A 22,994-nucleotide genomic window follows, 5' to 3' on the forward strand; every position below is an offset into this window, starting at 1 on the left:
TGGGACTAAAGGTGATAATCATTTACAGATGAGGCATTTTTGGTTTGCTACCTAATTGGATGTAGTATCAGATAATCAGATACTGAGGTTTTGTCTTCATTTTTACTATGATCTTTAAAACTCTGTTGAAAGCTTTTTAGGTACACTATCTTTTCAACTGTAAAAGAATATTACTTGCTTCTAATTATTTGTTGTTCTTTGTCACTATGCATCATAAAAATCATGTAGTCTCACATCTACATCAGCATCTACAGTATGAAGACTAGTGAAAAATAATGCACAGTATTTTAAACTGCAGTCTAGCTGAAGTTACTTCATTTGCCTGTATATCAGCAGTTCAGTTTATCTGAGTACTCGTGATTAAAACTAATATTATCCATCGAACTAATATTTACTTTTAAATAATTAAATATGTAAAGTGAATTATTTCTATTTCAGTAGAAATAGATTCAGTAAAAATGCATTTGCTGTTAGCACTTTCACAGAAAGTAATCCTCTGAAATTCTTGTGTGATAGAAAGAAAAACAAGCAAATTTCCCATGTATATATTTCCACACAGTTGGATATCATTGCTTCTCCTATAAATAAACCAAAATAACAAGAGTAGCTGCTTATGAATGCCTAAAGGTATTAACACTTTAAAGTGTGCAAGCTCATGTTATGTCACACCATTAATCTTTTAAAATGTCATCTCCTCTGATTTTTATACAATGTGTTTAAATATGTTATGATAAAGAATAAACATATCAGCAATTTAATTCCTTGACTCTTAAAGGCTTTGGAGAGAGTTGCAGTTGGCCAAATGGTAAGTAATACTATTTATTTTAGCCATTCTAAGATAAAATGTGGTTTCCCCCCTTGAATGTTCTTAATCCATGGCCTTTTATTGAACTTCTGCATATCTGGAGTCTGAAATACTGGCCTACGCTATGTCAAATCCTGATAGATAGCGTGTGTCATCATGAAATCACATTTTTATTGCTGTGCTTGTACTAAGTGAATCTGTTTTCCTTTGACAATTAAGAGTCTGAAAAAAAAAAGCACAGCTTAAAATTTAAGGCATTAAACTACCCTTCCTAATTTCCTTTGTTATCTTTCAGCTAATGCATAAATTCAGTGCAAATGTCCTTCTGATATCCCTGGTTTGGATCACTCTATCCCAATGTTTTATCAACTAATGTAAAAATAGACATTGTTATGACAAAAGCTTGAACTTGTTAAAAACATCATAATTCTCATTTTTAATCCATGTAGAGGATTAAAATATTATACATTAAAATGTATAATATTTTAAATAATAGTAAATAGTAGTAGAATAATAAATATTTTCAATTTTTTTGATTTATTGTTGTGCAGTTATCCTTAAGGGATGGTTGGCACCAACTGTGCAATTATTTAAAAGGCCAGGCTGAGAGATTTCTTTCCATATTTAATAAGCCCACTGACCCCAGCTCTTTCTGTGTGTTTTTAATTGGCAATCATTAACTGGTTATATGCAAACATATTTTTCATAGACAAATATATGAAATTCTTAGTATTTTTTTTTAGCATAATACTTTCTGCATGGTTCAGACTACAGTCTGACCACAGATGATTCAGCTAGGTAATTACTCCTTTTGTCTTCAAAACAACTTATATAATTGTTGTTTATTTTGCATATTAGAATTCAGATCATGAACAGTGTGTTTTTGTCTGTTGTCTTTCTTTCCATCAAGAGTGTCTGCGTGTTTTTTTTTTTCCTTTCTTCCATTTATGGTTATATTAGAAGCTGACTTAAAAACATAATTTTAACTGGATGCAATAACATTAATAAATTGTCCTCTTAAGTCTGGTATGACTGATCATAAAGTATAAAATTCAATAAACAGTTAGGGAAGCCAATACTGGTTTTGTTACTCTGATCTTAATTTCAGTGCCAATTTTAAATCCTTGCCATTGTAAAATTTTTTGCAGCTGCCTACAGAATCATTGTTTTATCGAGCTGTTCTTCAGGTTATTGTAGAAGAAATTTATGGAGTCACCAAAAGGTAGTAAGCTCTGAATTCACAGAATACCAGCTAAAGACTGATCTGATTCTCATTCACCTCTGTGCTATAGAGAAAGTATATTTTGGAAAGCAGAAGGAATGTCAGAATCAGTCTTATCGGGTTGTATATACACATGGGTATTAAAATGCAAGATAGCTTTGCTCACCCTCCATCCACATCAAAAATGTATTGCCCTTCCTTTACATGTAGATGAAATAGGCCCTCTTTGGTACTGGGTACGTGGGTAAAGCAGATCTTCACCTGAGAATACTCAGCAAATGCACTGAGAAGTTAACGCAGTCCTGGGCTACCTTGTCATGCAGTGGTCCTGGCAGCTTTGATACTGCAGATGGAAAAAGGCATTTCTGTTTGTCCTGAGAAAAACTGCCGACAGCTCAATGGCCATCATGGCTCTAAAGAGCTACTCACTGCCTGTGCCTACACTGGCAAATGCTGCTTCCTTGTAGGAATGGGATTTGGAGAGCTGCTGCTGAGGACCTGACATCTACATTATACTCTTCTGTGGTTGCAGTTGGATTAAATTTTCTCTTATTCTGTGGGATGTATGCCTGTTAGTAGTTGGAACACATCCAGAAGCACACCTTTCAGTTTAATTTAGTTTGAAAAGAACCTCTTTTCGAGCCCTGATACTATTTCATGGTGTGAGCCAAGCCATGAGAGGTGGAGAAAACCAGAAAATTTGCTTCAGAAGTATACTCCTGATCTAAAATAAGTGCTAATGCAAATACCCTTAAAACTTTTGCTGAATGTCGAGTCAGACAGCTTACCCTTCAGAAGGTCAAATTCCAGAAAAAATAAATGCTTCTTTGTTTTAAAATTGCATAAAATATCACACAAAAAGTCATGGCTGCTAAATTGCAGACAAAAGAAAAATTGTGAGGTAGATTTTTCAATTTTTGAAGGAAGTATAATTTGGAGGAATTAATTAAGATTATATGTCTGTAGTGAACACAATGTCTTAGAAAGACCTGCCTCACCCCCATTATTTTTTTTTTACTGAGCAAGATGTTAAATGCCCATCTTTGTAGGAATGATGTAACAACACACTCATTAACTGATTCTCAGGCTTCATCAGCCTAGGTGCATTTGAATATTAAATATGACAGCAGAAATTATTATCAATGAGTGAGGGTTCTTGACAGCTAAACAGCATTAGTACTGAGTGAAATCTTTTGAAATCTTTCTGTTGACTCCAGATGTTCGTTCCAGATTTTAGATAAGGAGATAGGTTTTTCTAAGAATTAAGAGGGAGAAAAGTTTTAAACTAAGATACTTCTATTCAGTTTTTAACTGGGAGGGTGTGGGGAAAATATATTTTTTGTTAAGTAATTCAGTAGCTGAACATTCTGTACCTGAATATTTAACTCTTACTCTGCACATATGGAAGAGAAATAATGTTAGATTCAGTCAAGAAAGTGAATTCAGACTAAAAAAAACTTTCTTTGTTGTTTCTCCAAGATATTTTAAGCACAGAGAACAAATATGAGTGGTCTGCTAGGATTCATTCTTCCTATATGTTTTTTTAAGTTTTTGTGCATTATTTTAGTGTATTTATTGAAAAAAAACCACACATTTTTGTCTAGCTTGAAATGCAGGCTATTGAATCGTGAACAGGACAGAATTCTGGCACCATTTAGTGAAATAAAAATTGAAAGGATAAGAACACCAGGTAACAAGCAAAAGTGGCATTTGCTCAGTCTGGTGGTTGCTGTTAAATAAATTACAGCAGCATCATGGTAGATTATGAAGTAATATAGAAGTATAGAAGGAAATGTCTATCATTGGAAATAATAATTCATTCATATAAGGAAATAGAAATGTTAGTGAAGAAATTAAAAAGAAACTTCAACTACTTCTCAAAATTTTAGGTAAAATAATATCTGTATTATAACCATAATACAATTATACCATTGCTGTGTCTAGAAGTTACTTCAAGTATTAGCTAGATTATTTTACGTGGAAGGGGGAAAAAGGCGAGTTGTTAGTAACTTGGCAGTAGTAGCCATCCAACTGATATATTTCTTCTGATAAAAATATCTGAATTTTGTTGTTGGATGTATAAAAGCCTATACTTCAGTACTGTATTTGCAGTGATCGACATGTTGGAAAAACCTTCTCCAAATCATCCTCCTTCATAGATTATGTCAGACGGTCTCTGAAAAAGCTGGAACTGGATGATTCAAAGGTGAGTCTCTTAATTAGTGACTATATGAAATTGTTATATCCATGTAAGTTCTCAAGTCAGCACCAAAATGCAATGTTGTAGCCATTGAGTTTATTTATGTCATATATTGCTATATGAATATTATGTTTGAAGACTTAATACCTTTAAATTAGTAAATGTTAAGGAAACAGATGAAGATTTTAAATCACTTTGTTAGATAGAGAAAAAGAAGTAAGTATAAAGTAGAGATTTTAAATAATATTGAGATTTTGTGTTCTTGAGTATCGTCTTAGTCTTAGTCTTACAACTGCTCCATTGGTCAACAGATGGCAACATAGCATTAGGCATGGAATATGACTGTGTGAAGATCATATCCGTGTTGTGAGAACAAATTGTGCAAAGGAGACAATAGAGAATACTAGACAGGTTGTTAACAAATTAAGTACAATCAAAGGAAAAGTGGGAGTGGCAAGCATGTAAAATATTTAAGGTAAATGTTGTTGCAGTCTTTGGTAATGTTTAAAACCTGTAGTCAAAATGTTAAATCACTTAAAATTTGCCAGACACATCGAAGCATGAGTTAGGAGCAACGGGCAAAACCAAATAAGTGAGTAAATTCAAATGACATTGGAATCATCCTGACACTGTCAAAATAAAGACTTATGCCTGAAGTGTGCTGTATTTTAAAGGATTATATTTAAATCTGTAGTTAGCAGATCACATCTAAAGAATGTAGTTACCTGTTTGCTTTTCTGTATGAATAGGCAGTGACAATTTGCATTCAACCCAGCTAGAAATAAAATTATGTCTTTCTTCATGTGTATACAGTCACCCAAAAAGCAATAGGGGACTGTTTGTGTAATAATCAGTTCACAAGATCATTGATTGAACTCTGCTAGTACAGATTTGTTCACTGTTTTCTTTAAAACCAGTAAGCATAGAAAGTTTGTGTCAAGAGGTCTGATTTTAGATATGTTGCCTTTTGCTAAGAAGGGTCTGGACAAATGCAAGTTGCCCTGAGACAAAGATGTCTGTCAACACTGCTTCAAATGGCACATTTATGTGGTTGCTAATAAATGCTTACTTTTGCTCATGTTTCTCCTCGTTTTATGTGCAGCTGGCTGCATACTGAAGACTGGATTTTATGCTGATGTAAACAATATTATTTTTTATTTCCCAGCTATATTGAAATCTGCAGCAGCACAAAACCAGTGCTATTTTGATACTACTGAGAGGAAAGTTGTTACTGCTCCCTTAACAGTGGTTCTGACCCTGCAGTTTTCATGGTGGAGTCAGCACTGTATCTACACAATATTGGAGAATATGTTAAATGCCTCTCTTCAGAAAAAAAAATACTTACATAGCTAGAAATGTGATGAAGTCTAAACATTTGCTCTGAAAGACAACAAAATCAAAGATAAATTTATGTGGAATTTTTTTAGCTCTATTTAGAAATGAACAAAAGAGCAGCTGTACTGCACAGACCAAATGTCTATTTTGTCTCTGGCAGTGGACAAAAACTGATGCATTGGGAAGAATATAAGGTGGGATTCCAGAGTAATCCAAAATGTCCTTGTCATTCACAAAAAAAAAAAAAAAAAGGGAGGCAATCATTGTGTTAATGCATAAATATGTTTAGATTATATTTAGAAAGCAGCTAAAACTTAGTGACATTGTGGAATACAACCAGAGAACTATGAGAAAAAATTGTTTCCATATGGGTCTCTGTTTCACATGTGCAAAGATATTTTCTAAAATACAGAAGTCAAGAAACTGTGAGTCTCCAGTCTTTTAGGAAGCTTATCAGAATATTAAAAAGAATTTCATCTCTGTATGATAATAAAAGTACTGGAAAGGAAAATAGAGGAATAGAGGCACTGTTTCTAGGAATCCAGGGTTTGGTAGCTTGTCATGTATGGTAAAATCTTGCATGGTTTTTATCACTGTAGCTGAACCTGTACTGTGAGATGTAAACAGTCTTCCAAACATAATGGTTCATGATAAGCCTCACAGCTGCTTCCCTTATACACACCAATACTTCTGTTTCTGATCAAATGGTAGTCCTGGGGCAATCCAGTCATTTTCAAGTCAGGGCAATTGTGGAGGCAGGATAAAGGGTGTAAGTATATAAAACACCTAACCTGCCTTGATACTCATTTTTGTAAGTGTGTACCTTTTGCTAAATATTACACTGATGAAGACTCATCAGGTATAATTATCCAAATACTAAGGTTTTTTGATTGTTGATTTTAAGTAAAGATAAGTTATTGGATCATGCCAGTAATTAATGTGAAGAAACCCCTCTGTGTCTTCCCTTTGTGAAATAGATGTGAAGCTTTTGCTTATGTGAAGCAAGAATTAGACTCTCTATGAAAAGAGTCTCAGTCAGAAATTAGTTAGAGACAACATAGTAAAACAGTTTTTCTACAAAAAAAAGGCAAAAAAGGCATTTATCAATAACCTAATTACTGTTCAAGGACTGAAGTTTCCTGTTAAGTTAGCAAAAATAATTTCCTCCTTTCATGGTGTTTCTTTTTAGTGCAGGAGAGCCTGTCAGTTAAATACCTAGATGCAAGTTAAATCCTTTTTTCTGCCTTGATATGGGACCGTTCCATTCACACATCTCTTCACCTCAGTAGTAAAAATAGCTTCAGAATTAATGGAATTGCTCTCTGGGTGATGGATCATAAAATCATAGAAGGGATGTTAATGATCATCTAGTTCCAACCCCCTTGCTGTGGTCAGGGACACCTTCCACTACACCAGATTGCTGAAAGCCCCATCCAGCCTGGCTTTGAACATTGCCAGAGATGGGGCATTCACAGCTTCTCTGCACAACCTGTGCCATATCTCACCACCTCCACAGTGAAGGATTTCTTTCTTATGTAATCTAAACCTATCCTCATTCATTTTAAAGGCATTTCCCCTTTTCCTGTCACTACATGCCTTTGTAAAAAGTACCTCTCCAGCTCTCCCGTAGGTCCCCTTTAGGTACTGGAAGGTGCTTTAAGGTCTCCTCAGAGCCTTCATTTCTCCAGGCTGCACAGCCCCAATGCTCTTAGCCTGCTGGCCACAACTCTTTTAGTGTCATGTGGGATAATGTGAAATGTTTTGCACAAATCCAGGCAATGATGTCAGTTGCTCTTTCCTTATCGATCAATACTGTAACCCCTTCAAAGAAGGTCACCAGATTTGAAAGCACAATTTGCCATTAATGACCAGGTTGGCTGTCACCAGTCACCTCTTTATTTTCTATGTGTCTTAGCAGAGTTTTCAGGAGGATCTGATGCATGAGCTTAGGCATCAAGGTGAGACTGACTGACTTGTAGTTCCCCAGGCCTTCATTTTTTTTCCTTTTTGAAAATGAGTTGTGGATTATGTTCCCCTTTTTCTATGGGAACTTCACTAGGCTGACATGACTTCTCAAATATGCTGGATAGTGTCTTAGCAACTTCATCTGACAGTTCCTTCAGGACCTATGGACATATCTCATCAGGTCCTATGGACTTCAGGCTCCTAAGTGTTCTTCAGCCTGATCTTCCCTATAGTGAGCCATTCTTCATTTAGTCAGTCCCTGCTTTTGTCTTCTGCAGCTCAGGTGGTGTGGCTGAAACACTTGCTGGTGAAGACACGTTCAAAAAAGTTGTTGAGTATCTCAGCGTTCTCTGTAAGCTGTGTAACCAGTCTCCTGTTCTAGAGAGTGCACACATGTACCTTTAGAAGCTTTTTTGTTGCTCTTGATGTCAGTCACGTTTAATTCTACGAGAGCTTTATCTTTCCTAACCGGATCCCTGAGTGCTTGGACAATATTTCTGTATTCCTCACCGGCTACCTGGTCTTGCTTTCACTCTTGATAGCCTTCCTTTTTGTTGTTTAGTTTGGCCTGCTGACCTCATGGTATACCTCTTTAAGCACTTCCTCTTTAATACTCATGGAGTATTAACCATAGGCCTTCATGGGCCTCTTTTCCCTCTAGGGCTCTATGCTATAGTACTCTGTCAGGCTGGTCTCCTGAAGTCCAGGATAATGAGTTTACTGTGTGCTCTTCTCGCTTCCCCAAGGCCCTTGAATTCCACCATTTCATGATCACTGCTTCCCCTTGAGCTTCACATTTCCCACCAGGCATTCCTTGTTGGTGAGAATTTGAGAGCATTGGCTCCCCTGTCTCATGGGAAGGAAGTTCTCACCAAAGCATTCCAGGAACCTCCTGGGTTGCTTATGCCCTGCTTTGTTGTCCCTCCAAGAGATACTGGTGTGGCTGAAGTGCCCCATGAGAGCAAGGACTTGTGAAAGTGAGGCCCTCCTTGTGCTTCTAGAGGGCCGTATCTAGAGATCCCTTCACAGGGCTACAGTAATTGGTCTGGATACATACTAAAACAGTATTTTGTTCCTGATTGTTTTCTTTGTCATAGGTCACTCTGTTCCTATAGACTCTGCATTGTACAGACAGAGCATTAAAGGTCACATAGATTTTTGAGAAATTCTTTGTCTCACAAGATTTCTTTTTCCTTTTGTTCATAATTTTGCCTAATTAACGTGAATGGGGATCTCTCTTTTGGGAGAATGGAGCATTCATCCCTGTCCTTTCTCCTAGAGTAGCTGGCCCCTCTGATACTTTTTGCTTTTTTGCTTTCAAGCAGCGAGTGCAATTCCTTCTCTTCAGCTCAGAACATATTTTAGCTGTTTGTAGCTGCTTTGCAAATGCATTTAAAATGAAGTCTCTTTATTAACAAATCTGATTGCTGCTTAAGGCAATAAGTGCTACAAATAGCACTTATATGAAGACTTATTGCCAAGGCAAAAAGTCTTCATATAAGAATACATGTATTTCTAGAGTTTTTCAGAAATAAAACTAAAAACTTTAGGTTTCCTGCTGTCCTGTTCTTACTGAGATAGATTGGCAAAAGATCTTTTATAGGGGCTAGCTTAAGGCAATTAAAAGGAGAATGTGTTTACAAAGATAAGGCCTGGGTATGTGTCTGACAGCCTTTGGCATCTGTTCACCTGGTGCTTTTGCAGACTCTGTACTATTTAATTTTGAGTGTTAAAACTGGTAGACAATACTGAAATCAGAATTTGTGCAAAAATACTTTTTTTTTTTTTTTGCTAATTGCTTATTTTTTTATTAGACAAGTTTGGGTTTTTTAATATTTGGTAAGTGGGTTACTCTTAGCTTACTGTAGACTGTCCTTGACTTGTAAATTTTCCTCATCAGTGACTAGTGGAATATCATAAAATGCAGTTTGCAAATAAAGGGAGATAACACGAAGCTTACTGTGTGGCTTAATTTTCTCTTGCTTTAAAAAGAGTTGGAAAAACACTCACTTAAGACTGGGAAACTGTCAGTAGTGGAATTGTGTAATACATTAAGACATGAACTAACCTGAATATTTGCAGCTCTACTGGGAACTAACAAGAATTTTTGCAAGAAATGGGGAAGAGAGGGACTTTTAGCCTGAGATTTCTTACGATCTTAATGTCTACCCCACAGCCAGTGTATGTGGATATCTTGAAATGTCAGTGAATGAAGGAGTCAAAGCCAAAACAATGATCTCTCCACTTTCCCCTGAATCCTGAAACAGCAATTAACTGAGACAGTCAAAGCAGTCAAAAGATGAAGGTACTACATGGATTTACACACTTAATGCATTTTACAATTGTTGAAGAGTTGACTTTCGTTGCTGTTTTCTTGGACAGAAGGAATTTCATCTCACAGACTTCCTGTTTCCTTTGTTAGTTAGGGAAGTACTAAATGACAGCTCAGGTAACACATGCATAGCACTCTATAAAGTGTAAGCATATAATGCTGTTTTTAAGCATAGCTGTTTTTCACATAGACAAAATACTATCCCAGTTATGGTACTGTAGCATTTTACTCTGACAAGGAGTCCTAAGAGATGTGACTTGTATCTCAGTTAGGTATAATTATAAATAATATAGATTCCATTAATTTGAAATGCATTTTAAACAAAGTTCTAAATAAATCTCTCAGTAATTTCATTATCTGTTTTACATTCTTTTACAGTATATAAAATTACATTATTTTTAACTACCTTAGTCTTGGAAAAGTTTTAAAATTTTCTGTTAGGTATGCTCTCCTAAATGTTTTGAACTCATCTAAGACACTACGCTGCTAGAAGGATTGCCTTACAGTTTTCTTGTACTCTCATTAGTGTTCCTGATAGTGCTGGTACAAGTAGAGAGAGGAAACATGGAATTGTGCAGTCAGTGCAGGAAGAAGCAGTCCCTTTGAGGTAGCAAAGAGGAATTGCATCTAACAGACTGTGGAAAAGCATCCTTAGGCTGTCTCTTCTCTGGTGGACATGTGCAGCATTGGACGGTAAAGAAGACTTTCATTCAATGAAAGTACTCTTAGCCTAGGAAAGGATACAGCGCTGAAAAAATCCTCTCTAAAGAAACGTGAAGTGTGGTATCAGTAATTGCCCCACACCTTGTGCCTGAATATTTTCTTTTCAGCCTGTGCTCTGTCAGCATGCCTGTGGGACTGCAGCCCAAGATGAGTGTGCTCTGGTGTGTGGTATCTCACATGCTCTCAGATCTCTGTGACAGTCTCACCGTGTTCACAACAGATCAGTCAGCCCTATGGCTCATGTTTAGTGCCATCTCCACCATATGGTATTTATGGTATATATGTTATACCTATATGGTATTGTTACAGCTAGGTCACTGCCAGGTCCTCTTGCTTGTTCCTGCTGTTTGTGGCCACATCAGTCCATAAAGAAATCAGTTCAAAATAAAGCTTGCATCACCATCACAATGCAAAGAGAGACAAGGTCCTTCTGTAGACAATCTGATAAAGACCAGAAGACATTGTAGCTGTATCAGGGAAGAAATACTGGCCAAAATGAAATGAAGGACAATTCAGTGTCAGTAACATAAGCTAGATCTTGGAGTGCAGAGTCATTATTAAGATAAATGTAGATATTTGAGTTTTTTTCATGTTCATAGTATTAACATCAAAATGTAAGAAAAATGTTCAGTGCATATATATGAAGAATTTTTTTGATATACAAGTGAGTGACAACACAGAGAACAGTTGCTTGGACAACTTCGGTGGCTGAATGGGCTTGCTTTGCATGTGGAAGTACAATTCTTCTTCAGAAATACCAAGAATAAACTACTCCTACTTCACCCTGGAAGGAGAGCTGAAGTTTGTGTTAGGTACCGAAGGCAGGTGGAAAGCTGTTGCAGTTTCAGACAAAGCCAATTTTATCTGGATTTTAGTTGTCTTCCAATAAATTGACCACATGGCTGGCTACCAGTTAACCCTTTTCATGCCCTTCTCTACCAGTGCTTTTCAATGGACACTTTCTCTCTTTTCCAGTTGGGCTGTTGCACTGAACTGGTTTGCTCACCAAACTGTTATCTGAGGCACAGTTTGGAATAGTAGCTAGTCTATCCGTGACAGCAGGATGTGTACAGTCAGAATGTGTAATAGGCAGGAAGGAAAAGCACATACTTGAGTATTGCAGTGTGCAATAGACATTTTTGACCCACTTTTTATTTGCCAAACATTTCACAGCTTGTTTTCTTTTAATTTGAATGCTTCATCTTGAAAAATGGAGAACATAAAGGAAGCAAAAGCAGAAAGGTTTCAAGATCACATTTTTCCAAATATAGATCTTTGTATTTTAATGCCAAATAGCCTGTAATTTCAAAAATCCATTATACTAAAACCCTATTAATACTCAGTTGAAATGAAAAGCTTATAGGGCAGAGATTAAATAAACTATTTAGTTTATTTAATGACCGATATATTTTAGTTGGTTTGACTGTTTAGAGGGGAAGAGAAAAACAAAAAGAACTCTATAATATTTGCACAGCTTCACAGGAAATAAAATAACAATAAGACCAAAAAAAAATCTTGTTAGTCCACATTAGTACTGCTGGATAAGCTACTCAACCTTGCCTTTGCAGTTGGGAAAATGTACTTTCTAAATTTAAAAAATATGACTGAAATACTACAGAAGGTTTTTCTGATAATCTTGTTTTAAAGCAGAATTATAATGATGCATTATTCCTGAAAATAGTATTTGTCAGATTTTCTAAAACCTTCCAGTGATGGAGACTGACAACCTTCAAGTCCTTAATTAACCTCTATGAGAAAATGTTTCTTCAAGTTTTTGGCTTACTGGTTTTTTGGTTTGTTTTTTTTTTTTTCTGCAATTCAAGCCCATTAGTTCTTGCCCCATCCACTACAGACACAGTGAACAAACTGTTCCCTACTTCTTGGTGATAGCCTTGTTAAAACTGTTATTATTCCCACTCTCAATTTTGTCTCATTTAGGCTGATCAGTTCCAGTTCTCTGAGTCTTTCTTCATAGGTCATATTTTCTAGATCTCTGATCTATTTTCCCTCTCAGGGCTTTTTCAGACAGTTCATTTCTTTCTTTGAAATCTGATGCCCAAAAATGGATGCAGTGTTCCTGCTAGAGCTTTTCCACTGCCAGAGTTGAAGGATTACTTCCTGCACTTTGCAGGCTGCTCTCCCATACATGGCACAGAATGGTGATTGTTTTTGTTTATTTTTTTGCAGTAGCACAACTCTGACTCTCACTCAGCTTATGATCTGCTCTGTCTTCCAGACTGTCATTTGGTGCTCCCCATCCTGAACAGCTGATCATTTCTACCTGAGCCTAGTCACTTCTCTTCTGCACAGCATTTCAAACTTCTCTAAGTAATGCTCCAGTTTCTGAAAGTTATTTTAAGTTCTGGCAATGCCTTCCTGTTGCACATTTGCAGACTTAGCAAATGTGGTTTCTGTTCTATTGTCTGAATTCTTAATGAAAATACTGCATTGCGTAATGGACCTCCAGTCAGCAGGTCATTCCAGTTGCTCAGACCCATTAGAAACCCCTTTCTGGTTATGGTCATTCAAACAGATTTTGCTGACTTTTTAGTACTTTAATCTGAAGCTTGTTTCCTAAATTTGCTTATGAAATTATTATGGGAAATGTTATCAAAAATATTTTTGAAATCAAAATATATGAAAACCAGTTGTTTTTATCTGTCATGAATCCTTTTACCCTCCTTACAAGTGAAGTAGACTGATTTATGATTTATTCTTGATGAATTTGTCTTGATTATTGCTCATTCGCTTATCTTTAAGTGGTTTTAAATTCTTTATTTTTTCCATTTTTTCAGTGCATTGGATGTGAACAGTCTGTTCTATAATAAAAGATATATATCTGCTATCTGTCTGCCATATTCTCTTTGAGAACTTCTCAGTAACAATGAGTAATAGTTCTGAGGTCATTTCAGTCCCTTCTTGGCTGTCCCAGGATAAAGTTCATAATATGCACCTGATTTGAAAACTAATGTATTTTTTAAATGTTTCCTGGGTTGTTTCCCTATTTTAGACAAAGATTTTACTTCTTTGCAACTGTATTAGCCACATGCTCTCAGATGATTCTTCTAATAAACTGCAAAATTTTATTAAGCACTTAAGCTTTCCTAGTCTTTTGTCATAGAGTAATAGAATCATTTAGGCTGAAAAATACTTCTAAGATAATCAGTTCCAAGTGTTAACTCAGCGCTGCAAGTCTAAGCCATGTCCCACCACTAAGCCATGTCCCTCGGTGCCACATCTACATGTCTGTCAGAGCCATTGCTTTTCTGCTAAGTTTGGACTCTCATTCCATAGCCACGACAAAACAGCCATACTGCAAAACTCCCAGTACTGCATAAGTGCATCAGGTTCTTCCAGCTCTGTTCTTCCCAGCAGCCTCCATCAGCAATAATGCTGCAATCCTACTTCCCACTTCTTTGGCCAGCTCAAGTGTGTTGTTCAGTGTCCAAGACTGTGGTCAGCAGAGCAGACAAATCATGACCTTCAAAAACCAGGAGATGTGGTGGTCTGGCTGCCCTATAGAAAGCATGCTTTGTGAGGAGCAGTCATGGTCACAGCTGCAGCACCTGCTCTGCTGCACTGGCCAGCGAGAGCTGAAAAGGCTTGGTCAAGTTCCTAAACTGCCTGTGTATCAAATTCAGCCCCAAATTGTGGCATTTACAGTCATAGAGGCAGTGCTGGCCACTCTCCACTTTGCTGTGTAATTCTCATTTAAGAATGACTGGACTTTTCTGAATAATGGATATATCTCAGTATTTCATGTCAGTGGAAAATGTTGTATGGAGAACAGTTGCTGTAAATAAGAACTGAAAAACTACTATTGGAAAACTACTACAAATCTTAGCACTAATTTCAAAAATGAAACACAGATTTCATTTTGTAGTGTGACAATATTTAATTCTAAAGTTCCCTTTAAAAAGTAACTAGAATAACTCTGATATCTCTTTTTTTAATCCCTTGCAGCTCCCAGACAGCTGTATAATGGATTACTATGAAAAGTACAAGCACAGAATGAACGAGCTTGAAGCATTTAATATGGTAAAAGTTATAGGATTAATACTACTACCTTGTATATATATGTGCTAGTCTAGAACAAAGCCCTGTTAAGTTTTATGTGGAGGTGGACTGTCTTGCACTGTGGTATGCAATCTCAAAAACAAAGCAGTTCCCCCTTCCATACTTTGGAGCGTATCCTATTCCAGAACTATATTAGGTGTCAGTAAAGTAATAAAGTGAACACGTGGAAGATTCTTTTTCAAGAGGGACTATTGCACTGGAGAATGGAATGTCAGTCTCCTTTTAAATCTAGACTGGTCTCCATGCAGTGATTTTATAAAAACCTTTTTTTATTAAAATTCATTATTTCCCTCTTTAAAATTGTTCTGCTACATTTAATATTATTTTCTTGTTGGACAATGTCTGAAAAACAACTAAATAACATCGTTCCCTGACTTTATGGCATTCCATGTATTTTTGATCTTTAATATAATCTGTTTTGAAGATGTCTGTCCCAAAGGGAAAACTAGTAAGGCAACATTTGTACAACAGAACCCCTAAAAAATGATTGACCTTCCTGGAATTGTTGTGAGGATATGTAGCCATTTGGAAGTGTATTGCCTGTCTTTCCCAAAAGGATTATATAGCATCTAATCTTTCTTTCAGTTGAAGGTTGTTCTGGCTCCTTGCATAGAAGTTTTGATACTTCTGGATCGTCTTTGCTACCTCAAGGAGCAGGTATTTTTGCATTCTCTTTTATGATACCTAAAGGCTACATCACTGAAATGAGGCTATTTCAGTCAGTTTATTACTCTGCAGACCAAAACTCTCTGTTGCAGAATTATTATTCTCATCATATTTGCAAAAGTATAAGCATTCATTCCATTTAGTATAAACATATGCCCAGCAGATGTTTTTATTTTCAACAAAGCAGCAACAGTAAAGTTTATGCTCTTTTAATTGTATGGTAATTACTAGTCAATAGATAGTAAAAAATAAATTAATCAAAGATGCATCAAATCTCATTTTATACAACATGAGATATTTAATAATTTTAAAAATTTTGGAAATGCTAAACAAATACTGTGTTGTTAATACTCAAAGGTTCAATTAATGTGCTTTGGAACATACAATTAAAAAATATTGAGTTAGATCCAAAATGTTTATGACTTTCTTTTACTGTTTCTTAATTATGATCAATAATGAGAAAGGGTGCACTTTTTCTAACTGTATGGGTCAGCTGAGATACATTTGACTAACACACAGCCTGGATATATTTTACAGGTATAGATCTGGGATATAATAAGCAAATGCTACTACATTTACTCCATTATGACTTCCACTGTTACACAGTTTCTTCTAACGCTGATTTGTAGTTTGGCCTGGTTAACTTGAAAGCACTGGTAATACTTTTTCTGCACCTATAAACATTTTTCACACAGCTAATAACTTCCTAGGAGGAATTGGTAGCATCTTCCAGCTTCTGTTCTGGGCCATGGTCAAAATAAAATTTTAAAATAAAGTTTAAACGCATTCCTATGAATAGCTGTGTTTTCCACTATAAACCTTTCATTTTAACAGCTCCATTTTATCATAAGTGAAAACTCACTTTATTCTCTGTCATGGTACATGTGGAACAACTGAATTGTAGTAAATTTATGTCTTTGTTCTAACTGGTATTTTTACAGAGAGGCAATGTGAAATAGATAAATACTGATGTATTTTACCAAATGCCAACCAGTTAAAAATTGTGTAGAAATCTGTATGATTTCCAAGATGGGAGATCAAGCTTTCTGCCTATAGCACTAACTCACCTTTTCTAAATGTAATATATACATGTATTTAATCTTGTACTGAATTATTCACAAAATGTGTTTAGGAAGAAAAATAAAAGTTATAAAAGCCAAATGCAGCATGATGACCAGATCCAGCCAGCCTCATTCGTTTGATGTCAGTTAATTATCTTCAGCAACATAAAATTAGTATGACACGATCCTTAATTTCTTTGCTCTAGTTCAACCAAACAGCAAAGGTTTATTGATTAAGCAGGTGTGAAGCTATCACTTGAAGCACCAGAAATAATTAAATTACTCTAAAATTGATCCTATTATGGACATCCTTTTTCACAACAAACTTTCCTCACAGTTTCTTATTAGATAAGTGGTTTTTCTGCTTTGCATTAGGATAACTATTTATTTTCAATTTTGTATTTCAAAATGTGGACCTATTACAATACTTTAGCTTATAAGTCAAGCAAACTTTTATGCACTTCAATTGTATATCATTTTCAGGAAAACATTGCTTGGTCTGGACTTGTGAAGTTATTTGATCCTGTGAAGTCCCCAAGATGCTATGCAGTTATTGCTCTGAAGAACGAGTCATGTTCTTAAGTGGAAGCAAATTGCAAATAGGTTGGAAATTCTGAACTGATAGTGCTGTTTCCTCCTTTTTATTCTGTTATTTTTAATTGATTCCTCAAGTACAATGTTTGCTTTTCAGATGCAAAAGAAAAAAGTTTAATGTCTCTTTGAATCTTCAGAAATAAATACATCTTTTATAAATATGATTGCTTCCTTATGTCAGTTATTAATGCTAAACATCTGACTTAGTTATAAATGATACATTATAAATGTGATTATTATTTAAAATAACATTTATATGTCTTCTTTTTAAGGTATTATGCTTGTGTTTCCTTTCTCTTCATACTTCTAATCTCAAGATAACCTAAATTTTTACTAGTGGCTGGTATCAGCAGTCTCAGACTAGGCTCACTTTTTTTTTTTCTGGATTCAGATGGTGCAGAGTATAAACAGAAGAATAACCTGCGCTGTAAACAAGAGGCTCCTAGACACACAGTTTGTGTTAATTGGGAGTGGGGCTGGGGCCCAGCCTCATCCCCAGTGGGTACAGCTGTGAAGAGCAGGTGAGCAGCATTGAAGGTGATGAGACCTGGAGTGCCCAGGGGCACTGACCAACCACCAAAGGGAACGGGGGCACACAGGTGCAATGCATGAACATGAGGGGTATAAAAGGATGGACTGAAGAACAAGCAGGGCAGCTGCTTGCAGCCTTCTGAGGTGATATGCTGTTGCTCTGTAGGGGACATGCCTGAAGCCTTCTAATGAGGTATGGTGTTACTCTGTATGGGTGAATGCTTAAAGTTTTCTGAAATTGTGTGATGGTGCTCTGTGTGTTGGTGCTCTGTGTGTTGTGGCCATCTTGACTGTGCATATGCTGTGACAGAGGCCCATAGACTCCATGGGATCTTTGTACTATGTCTTCTTCAGGTCATCAGGACAAGCTTATTTGTGGAGCAGTGTAGAAGGGCCTAAGTAGTGACTACCTACAGAGGACAGTTTTCTATCAACCCTTCTTCATTCAAGCATTTTCCTGGCATGTACTTGCTTACCTATTATCCTGAAAATAAAATATGTGTGCTGTAATCCAGTGGAAGCTTTCCCAGTTCTCAAGAATCAGCTGCCCTGCTGGGATTCAGTCTGTAATCCTTGGGTTATATTGCAAAGCCATTATCTGGTCCAAATCTGTTTGGTGTAAGTACTTCAGTACCCAAATGAATTAAAACTTCCTAGGCAGTTTCTTGTTAGCTGTGGTATGTTCATGAAATTTATTTGTTGATGCATTTATCTCAATGGGTTGCCTAATTAAACTCGCAGATTTCCCATCAATTAAAAAAGAGAAAAGCTTATTTTCTAAGTCCTAGTGCTTTTATTAGAATTTTTGAGCATATGTGAAATATAATTAACTACTAGCACGCAGAAAAAGGACAACAAATAATAAAATACAGCACAAAAGAAGAAAAAGGGGAGAAAGAAGAAAAGATGATACACATGGAAGATAAGAATAACCAAAAATATTTTTATATTAATTGTACAATGACAATAATTAGACTGAGATGTGAGTAGGAATGGATCGTACTCCATTGGACTTCGCAAAATACAATGAGAGCTTGTAAACATGGCCACTCAAAAAAAGAGAAGTAAGGTAACAAGTCACATCCTTTTTGATGTATTCATTCACTTGGAAGTAGTATTTTATTTTTATGTCTGTCTAAACTCACTGCTATCTGTTTTAGAACTCTAGTTCCTATTAATTCCATGGTTCCAGTATGAGATTCTGATATTTGCCTGGTCTGAGTATATTTAATCCTTAGAACTGCTGAACATATTTAGTGCCCAAGGAATTAAGTAGAAGTTGTAGGTCTGGAGTAATAGAACGAAGATCAAAATGAGGGCTTCCATATATGCTACCTTTTGTTATACAGAGAGTACTGAGGAAACTAATAAGCTGCTGAATTTTTTTCCCAGGAGAGGAATCAAAAGAAAGAAAATCCTTTCTAAGCATCTGGAAGGATAAAAACAATAATATCTGATACAAAAAGGCACTCTAAATTACATGATGTTAAAAAGAAAAAAGGTGAACAAAAATCCTAGAAAAATAGGTTTTATATTATGTTCTGCTAAGACATGATGACTGTTATTGAAGTGTTAGTGTTGTCATCCCTATCTTACGTGCTCTTGAAAAAATGTACTTGGGGAAGAAATTGCCTCTTTTTACTGGTATGGCTCTGATCTTCCACTCTTACAGAACAAATTCTAAAAACCAGACATATATGATGTTTCAACAAAGCAAGCCCAGTTTCCCTCTGAAAACAAGGGCTTAAAAGTACCATTTTATGGTCCAAAGATACTCATTTGGGCAAGCCCCATCTGGTTTAATCTGAACACAGTTGAAATTTCAAAGGGTATACTGACTAGTGTTAATTTTATGTGATATCTGTTGAATGCTAGATAAAGTTAAATTTTTATTACACTCTTAAGAGAACATTTGTGACAGTTTAGAAAAACAAGCAGATCTCTAGGATAAGCACAAGTGCTTGCCTACTGTTTTAAAAGGATCTGAATAAATTTGCATTCCCTCCCCCAGCAACTTCTCAGGCTCTTTCAGTACTCTTCATGCACTTTGTAGTCTATGCAAGCAAAAACGGAGGCAATGTTCTTAGAATAATTCAAGGGGTTTATATGATGAGTTTGGATTCAAGTGAAGTCAGTTGCTGTCTACTCTCAAAACTTTGGTTGCTGAATATCTAAGTTACTGTTTACACAATGGAAAAATCCCTGACAGTAATCAAGATGAATAAAACCACTTTTCTTCTTGGTTATTTTCTTTCAGTGTGACAGACCATTATCTATCTTGCTGTACTCCCTAAAGAACAGAGGATATACCTGCTTTCCATCAGGTGTTTGTCTGATTCTGTTTGCAGCACAGCTATGCATTCTCTAACAGAGTGTTTTATTTATCTTTCTTAGGGCTGAAACCTATTCTTAGATGGAGGAATAAGAGTATATGCAGGGTATGTGTGCAACATTAATATTCAAGAGATCAGTGTAGCCCTAAAATCTCCAAGCCTGCTTTTGTGGCAAATGGTAATTCTGCAGGTCAAGTGGTGTTCCTCAGAGCCTGGTATTGGGGCTGGGGACATGGACAGTGGGATTGAGAGTATCTTGGCAAGTCTGCAGATGACACCAGGCTGTGTGGTGTGGTCAGTGTGCTGGAGGGAAGGGATGCCATCCAGAGCGATCTTGACAGGCTTCAGGGATGGATCTGTAAGAACCTCATGAAGTTCAACAAGGCCCAGTGGAAGGTCCTATACCTGGCTTGGGGCAATCCCAAGCACAAACAGAAGCTGGGCAGAGAATGGATTGAGATGAGCCCTGGGGAGGAGGACAAGAGGGAATGGTCTCAAGCTGAAGGAGGGTAGGTTTAACTTAGATGTTAGGAAAAAATGGTGAGGCACAGGAACAGGTTGCCAGAGAGGTTATGGACTCCTCATCTCAGGGACTGTTCAAGCTCAAGTTCCAAGATCTGGTTTAATAGAGGGTGTCCCTGCCCATGGCAGGGGGGTTGAAACTAGATTATCTTAATGGTCCTTTCCAACCCACACGATTTGATGAATCAAGTGATTCCTCACTTGTAACATCACATCACAAAAAAATATGCTGCTTTAGTTTCTGGGTTCTTTTTCTGATTAAATATTATGTATATTTTATAGTAAATTAACAGTAATTAATAATGTCAATGAAGATAAAGTGCTTAATATCTGCTCAGAGTTAACATGCTTTTGCTATGTCTTGATAGACTTAATTAAAACCGTGAGACTCTATGTCCTGTGATGGTGTAAAATCTGCACAGGGGAAGCATGCTAAATATATTTGGCTTTGTAGCAGCAATGTCTTTTAAATGACTGGAGTACTTATTGGCTTATATTTACTTCATTCTTAAAAACTATCCTAAGTGTGTCATTATATTGCCAAATATCACTGGTACTAAGGGCAAGTGATAAAATAGGACCAGCACTAAGAAAGTCCTCCCTGCTTATGTGTGAGCTAGCTAACTTAGTGCGATGCTTCAGACTTTTCTTTCCAAGGGAAGTAACTGAATACTCATCATTGTTAGCATCTTTAAGTATCCTTATCCCATGCATCTTAGTGTTCTCACTGGTGTCTGTTCTTCGTCTTCTGGTGTATAGCCTAGTGCACTGAAAGGAGGTGAATTTGTGCTAGGCTGTGGACCATGAAGAATTATCAGTATTCATAAGCAAATCACAACTGAGGTATAGTCCAGACACTTAAACCAGCCACCTAACCCTTGGAACTGTGACTTTAGCTCCCTAAGTTTCTGAAAACAGCTCAAATTTTGAACTCCAAAATCCTCCCAGATGGGAACATGACCTAATTCTCTGGGAATCCAGTTGCAGTTCTTTCCCTATCTGAAATAACCAACTCAGATTGGTGGATCTATATTCTGTATCTCCAGGCGACTGCTGAATAAGATGGTTTCTTTGAATGGCTTATCCCTGCTTGTTATTTCTTTGAGATATAGTAAAATCCTTCTGAGATTTAGGATGCCTCAGAGAAGCTACACCACAGTTATGCTTCTTGTTGCTTTCTGCCTTAAATTAATTCCTGATGATCAGAAAGATTAGTAAGCACCAGACATCCTGAGAGGCATAGGGTATTAAACATTACTGTGCACACTATCTTCTCTTCACAAGTCTTTCTCAATTCAAGAGCTCTAAAGCATTTTCTTCGCAGGAATTCCAGAGCACATTATCATTAAGCTCAGACATCTAAGGAAACCCCAACATAATGAAGATTGGCCTCAAACTGTTAAAACATGCTGTTGTACACCAATCTCCCCAGTATAAACCTGCCTTCTTTTCAAGGCTGTCTGCAATGTCTGTATCAAACTGGAAACAAATAGACACTTGTCTCACATTCACAGTGATGCTGTTTATGAAATCAGCAAGGGAATGATGTTTCTAGTCTCTGCTTTATGCTAAAAGGCAATAGAACCACTGGAATGGGTATAACAAACATCCAAAAATTTCTCCTGATACCATTATTGAAATCCTTTGAACAGATTTTTTCAGTCAGTTCAGTCTGTTACTTATTCAATCACTACTGACTGTCATCAACAGGTCTGCAATGTCCTGTGGTTTATGGTCCACAGCTGGACTTTTCTCAGAATACACTTGTCCAAACAGTAAATTACTTCAACTAATTGCTAGAAGTAGTAGCTGGTCCTAGGTGTGTTTAGTAAACTTAGGTTGTTTTATCCAAATGGAATCCTGCTATATACCATAATTTTCTCAGAAATGTACATTTGAAGTATGCCAGAAAATAGTTTCTAGATAACCAATTAAATGTAAAAGAAATTGAAATTGTACTGTGTGTTCTTGGGTAGGAAAGCACACATGAAAAACATGTGGCAGGTTACATCATGAGGTGGACTGTTGTCCAGAATTCAATATTTCACAAATACAAAACACATACACAGGATTACATGGAGAAAATGCCAGATTTGCAGTTACCATAAAGTGTATTGCTGGCCTTTATAAACCATAGGAAGAAATGTAATTATGTTCTTTAACTGGAATACAGGAAAACTGGATTTTTCAGTAAGTAAACAGGAGAATCACATTTTAAATTGCCTTACAATTTAGGAACTTGCTGCAAAAGTTTTTTGGGGGCAACTATCGAATATACTGTTTGTCCCAGGAAATCAAGGGGGTTTTCTACACAATACTTATTTTATACCTGTTCTATAATCCAAGTCTATGCTGGTTTTGGATTTTTTTTGTGTAATAGGTGATTATTAATTATCTTTTCAGTATTTTGCAATTACAGTCATAGTGGTTATGTGTAATAAGCAAGGACTTTTTATTTCTTCTTGTAGCTAGCACATGGTAACAAGATACAATTATTTAATATCTTTGCTTAATCTTAACAAAGACTGTCCAAAAGCAAAATATCACTTCTGAATTTAGCTGCAGTTTATCTGTGGATTAGAAAAATTTGCATGTGAAACTCTTAAGTTTTCATTATAAAATTCTCAG

At 36.4% G+C, this 22,994-nt stretch overlaps 1 protein-coding gene across 6 annotated transcripts in view; it reads left to right on the plus strand.

The window, feature by feature from the left end:
* The window catches only part of METTL25 (methyltransferase like 25), a 65,603-nt gene that overhangs the window by 28,850 nt on the left and 13,759 nt on the right, over positions 1-22,994 (plus strand). Inside the window, exons 7-13 of one of the 6 annotated variants that reach the window (XR_014951745.1) lie at positions 776-805; positions 1,954-2,027; positions 4,140-4,233; positions 9,704-9,832; positions 14,546-14,620; positions 15,245-15,316; positions 16,870-17,141. Coding sequence is in view for 5 of the 6 variants with exons in the window: in XM_085568218.1 (XP_085424344.1) it covers positions 776-805; positions 1,954-2,027; positions 4,140-4,233; positions 14,546-14,620; positions 15,245-15,316; positions 17,372-17,494 (468 nt within the window). In the remaining variant the exon portion in view is untranslated. The other 5 variants (XM_085568220.1, XM_085568218.1, XM_085568217.1 and 2 more) reach the window with 5 other exon arrangements.

The sequence above is a fragment of the Lonchura striata genome, chromosome 1A (genome assembly GCF_050655825.1).
Source record: "Lonchura striata isolate lonStrDom1 chromosome 1A, ASM5065582v1, whole genome shotgun sequence".
Classification (NCBI taxonomy): Eukaryota; Metazoa; Chordata; class Aves; order Passeriformes; family Estrildidae; genus Lonchura; species Lonchura striata.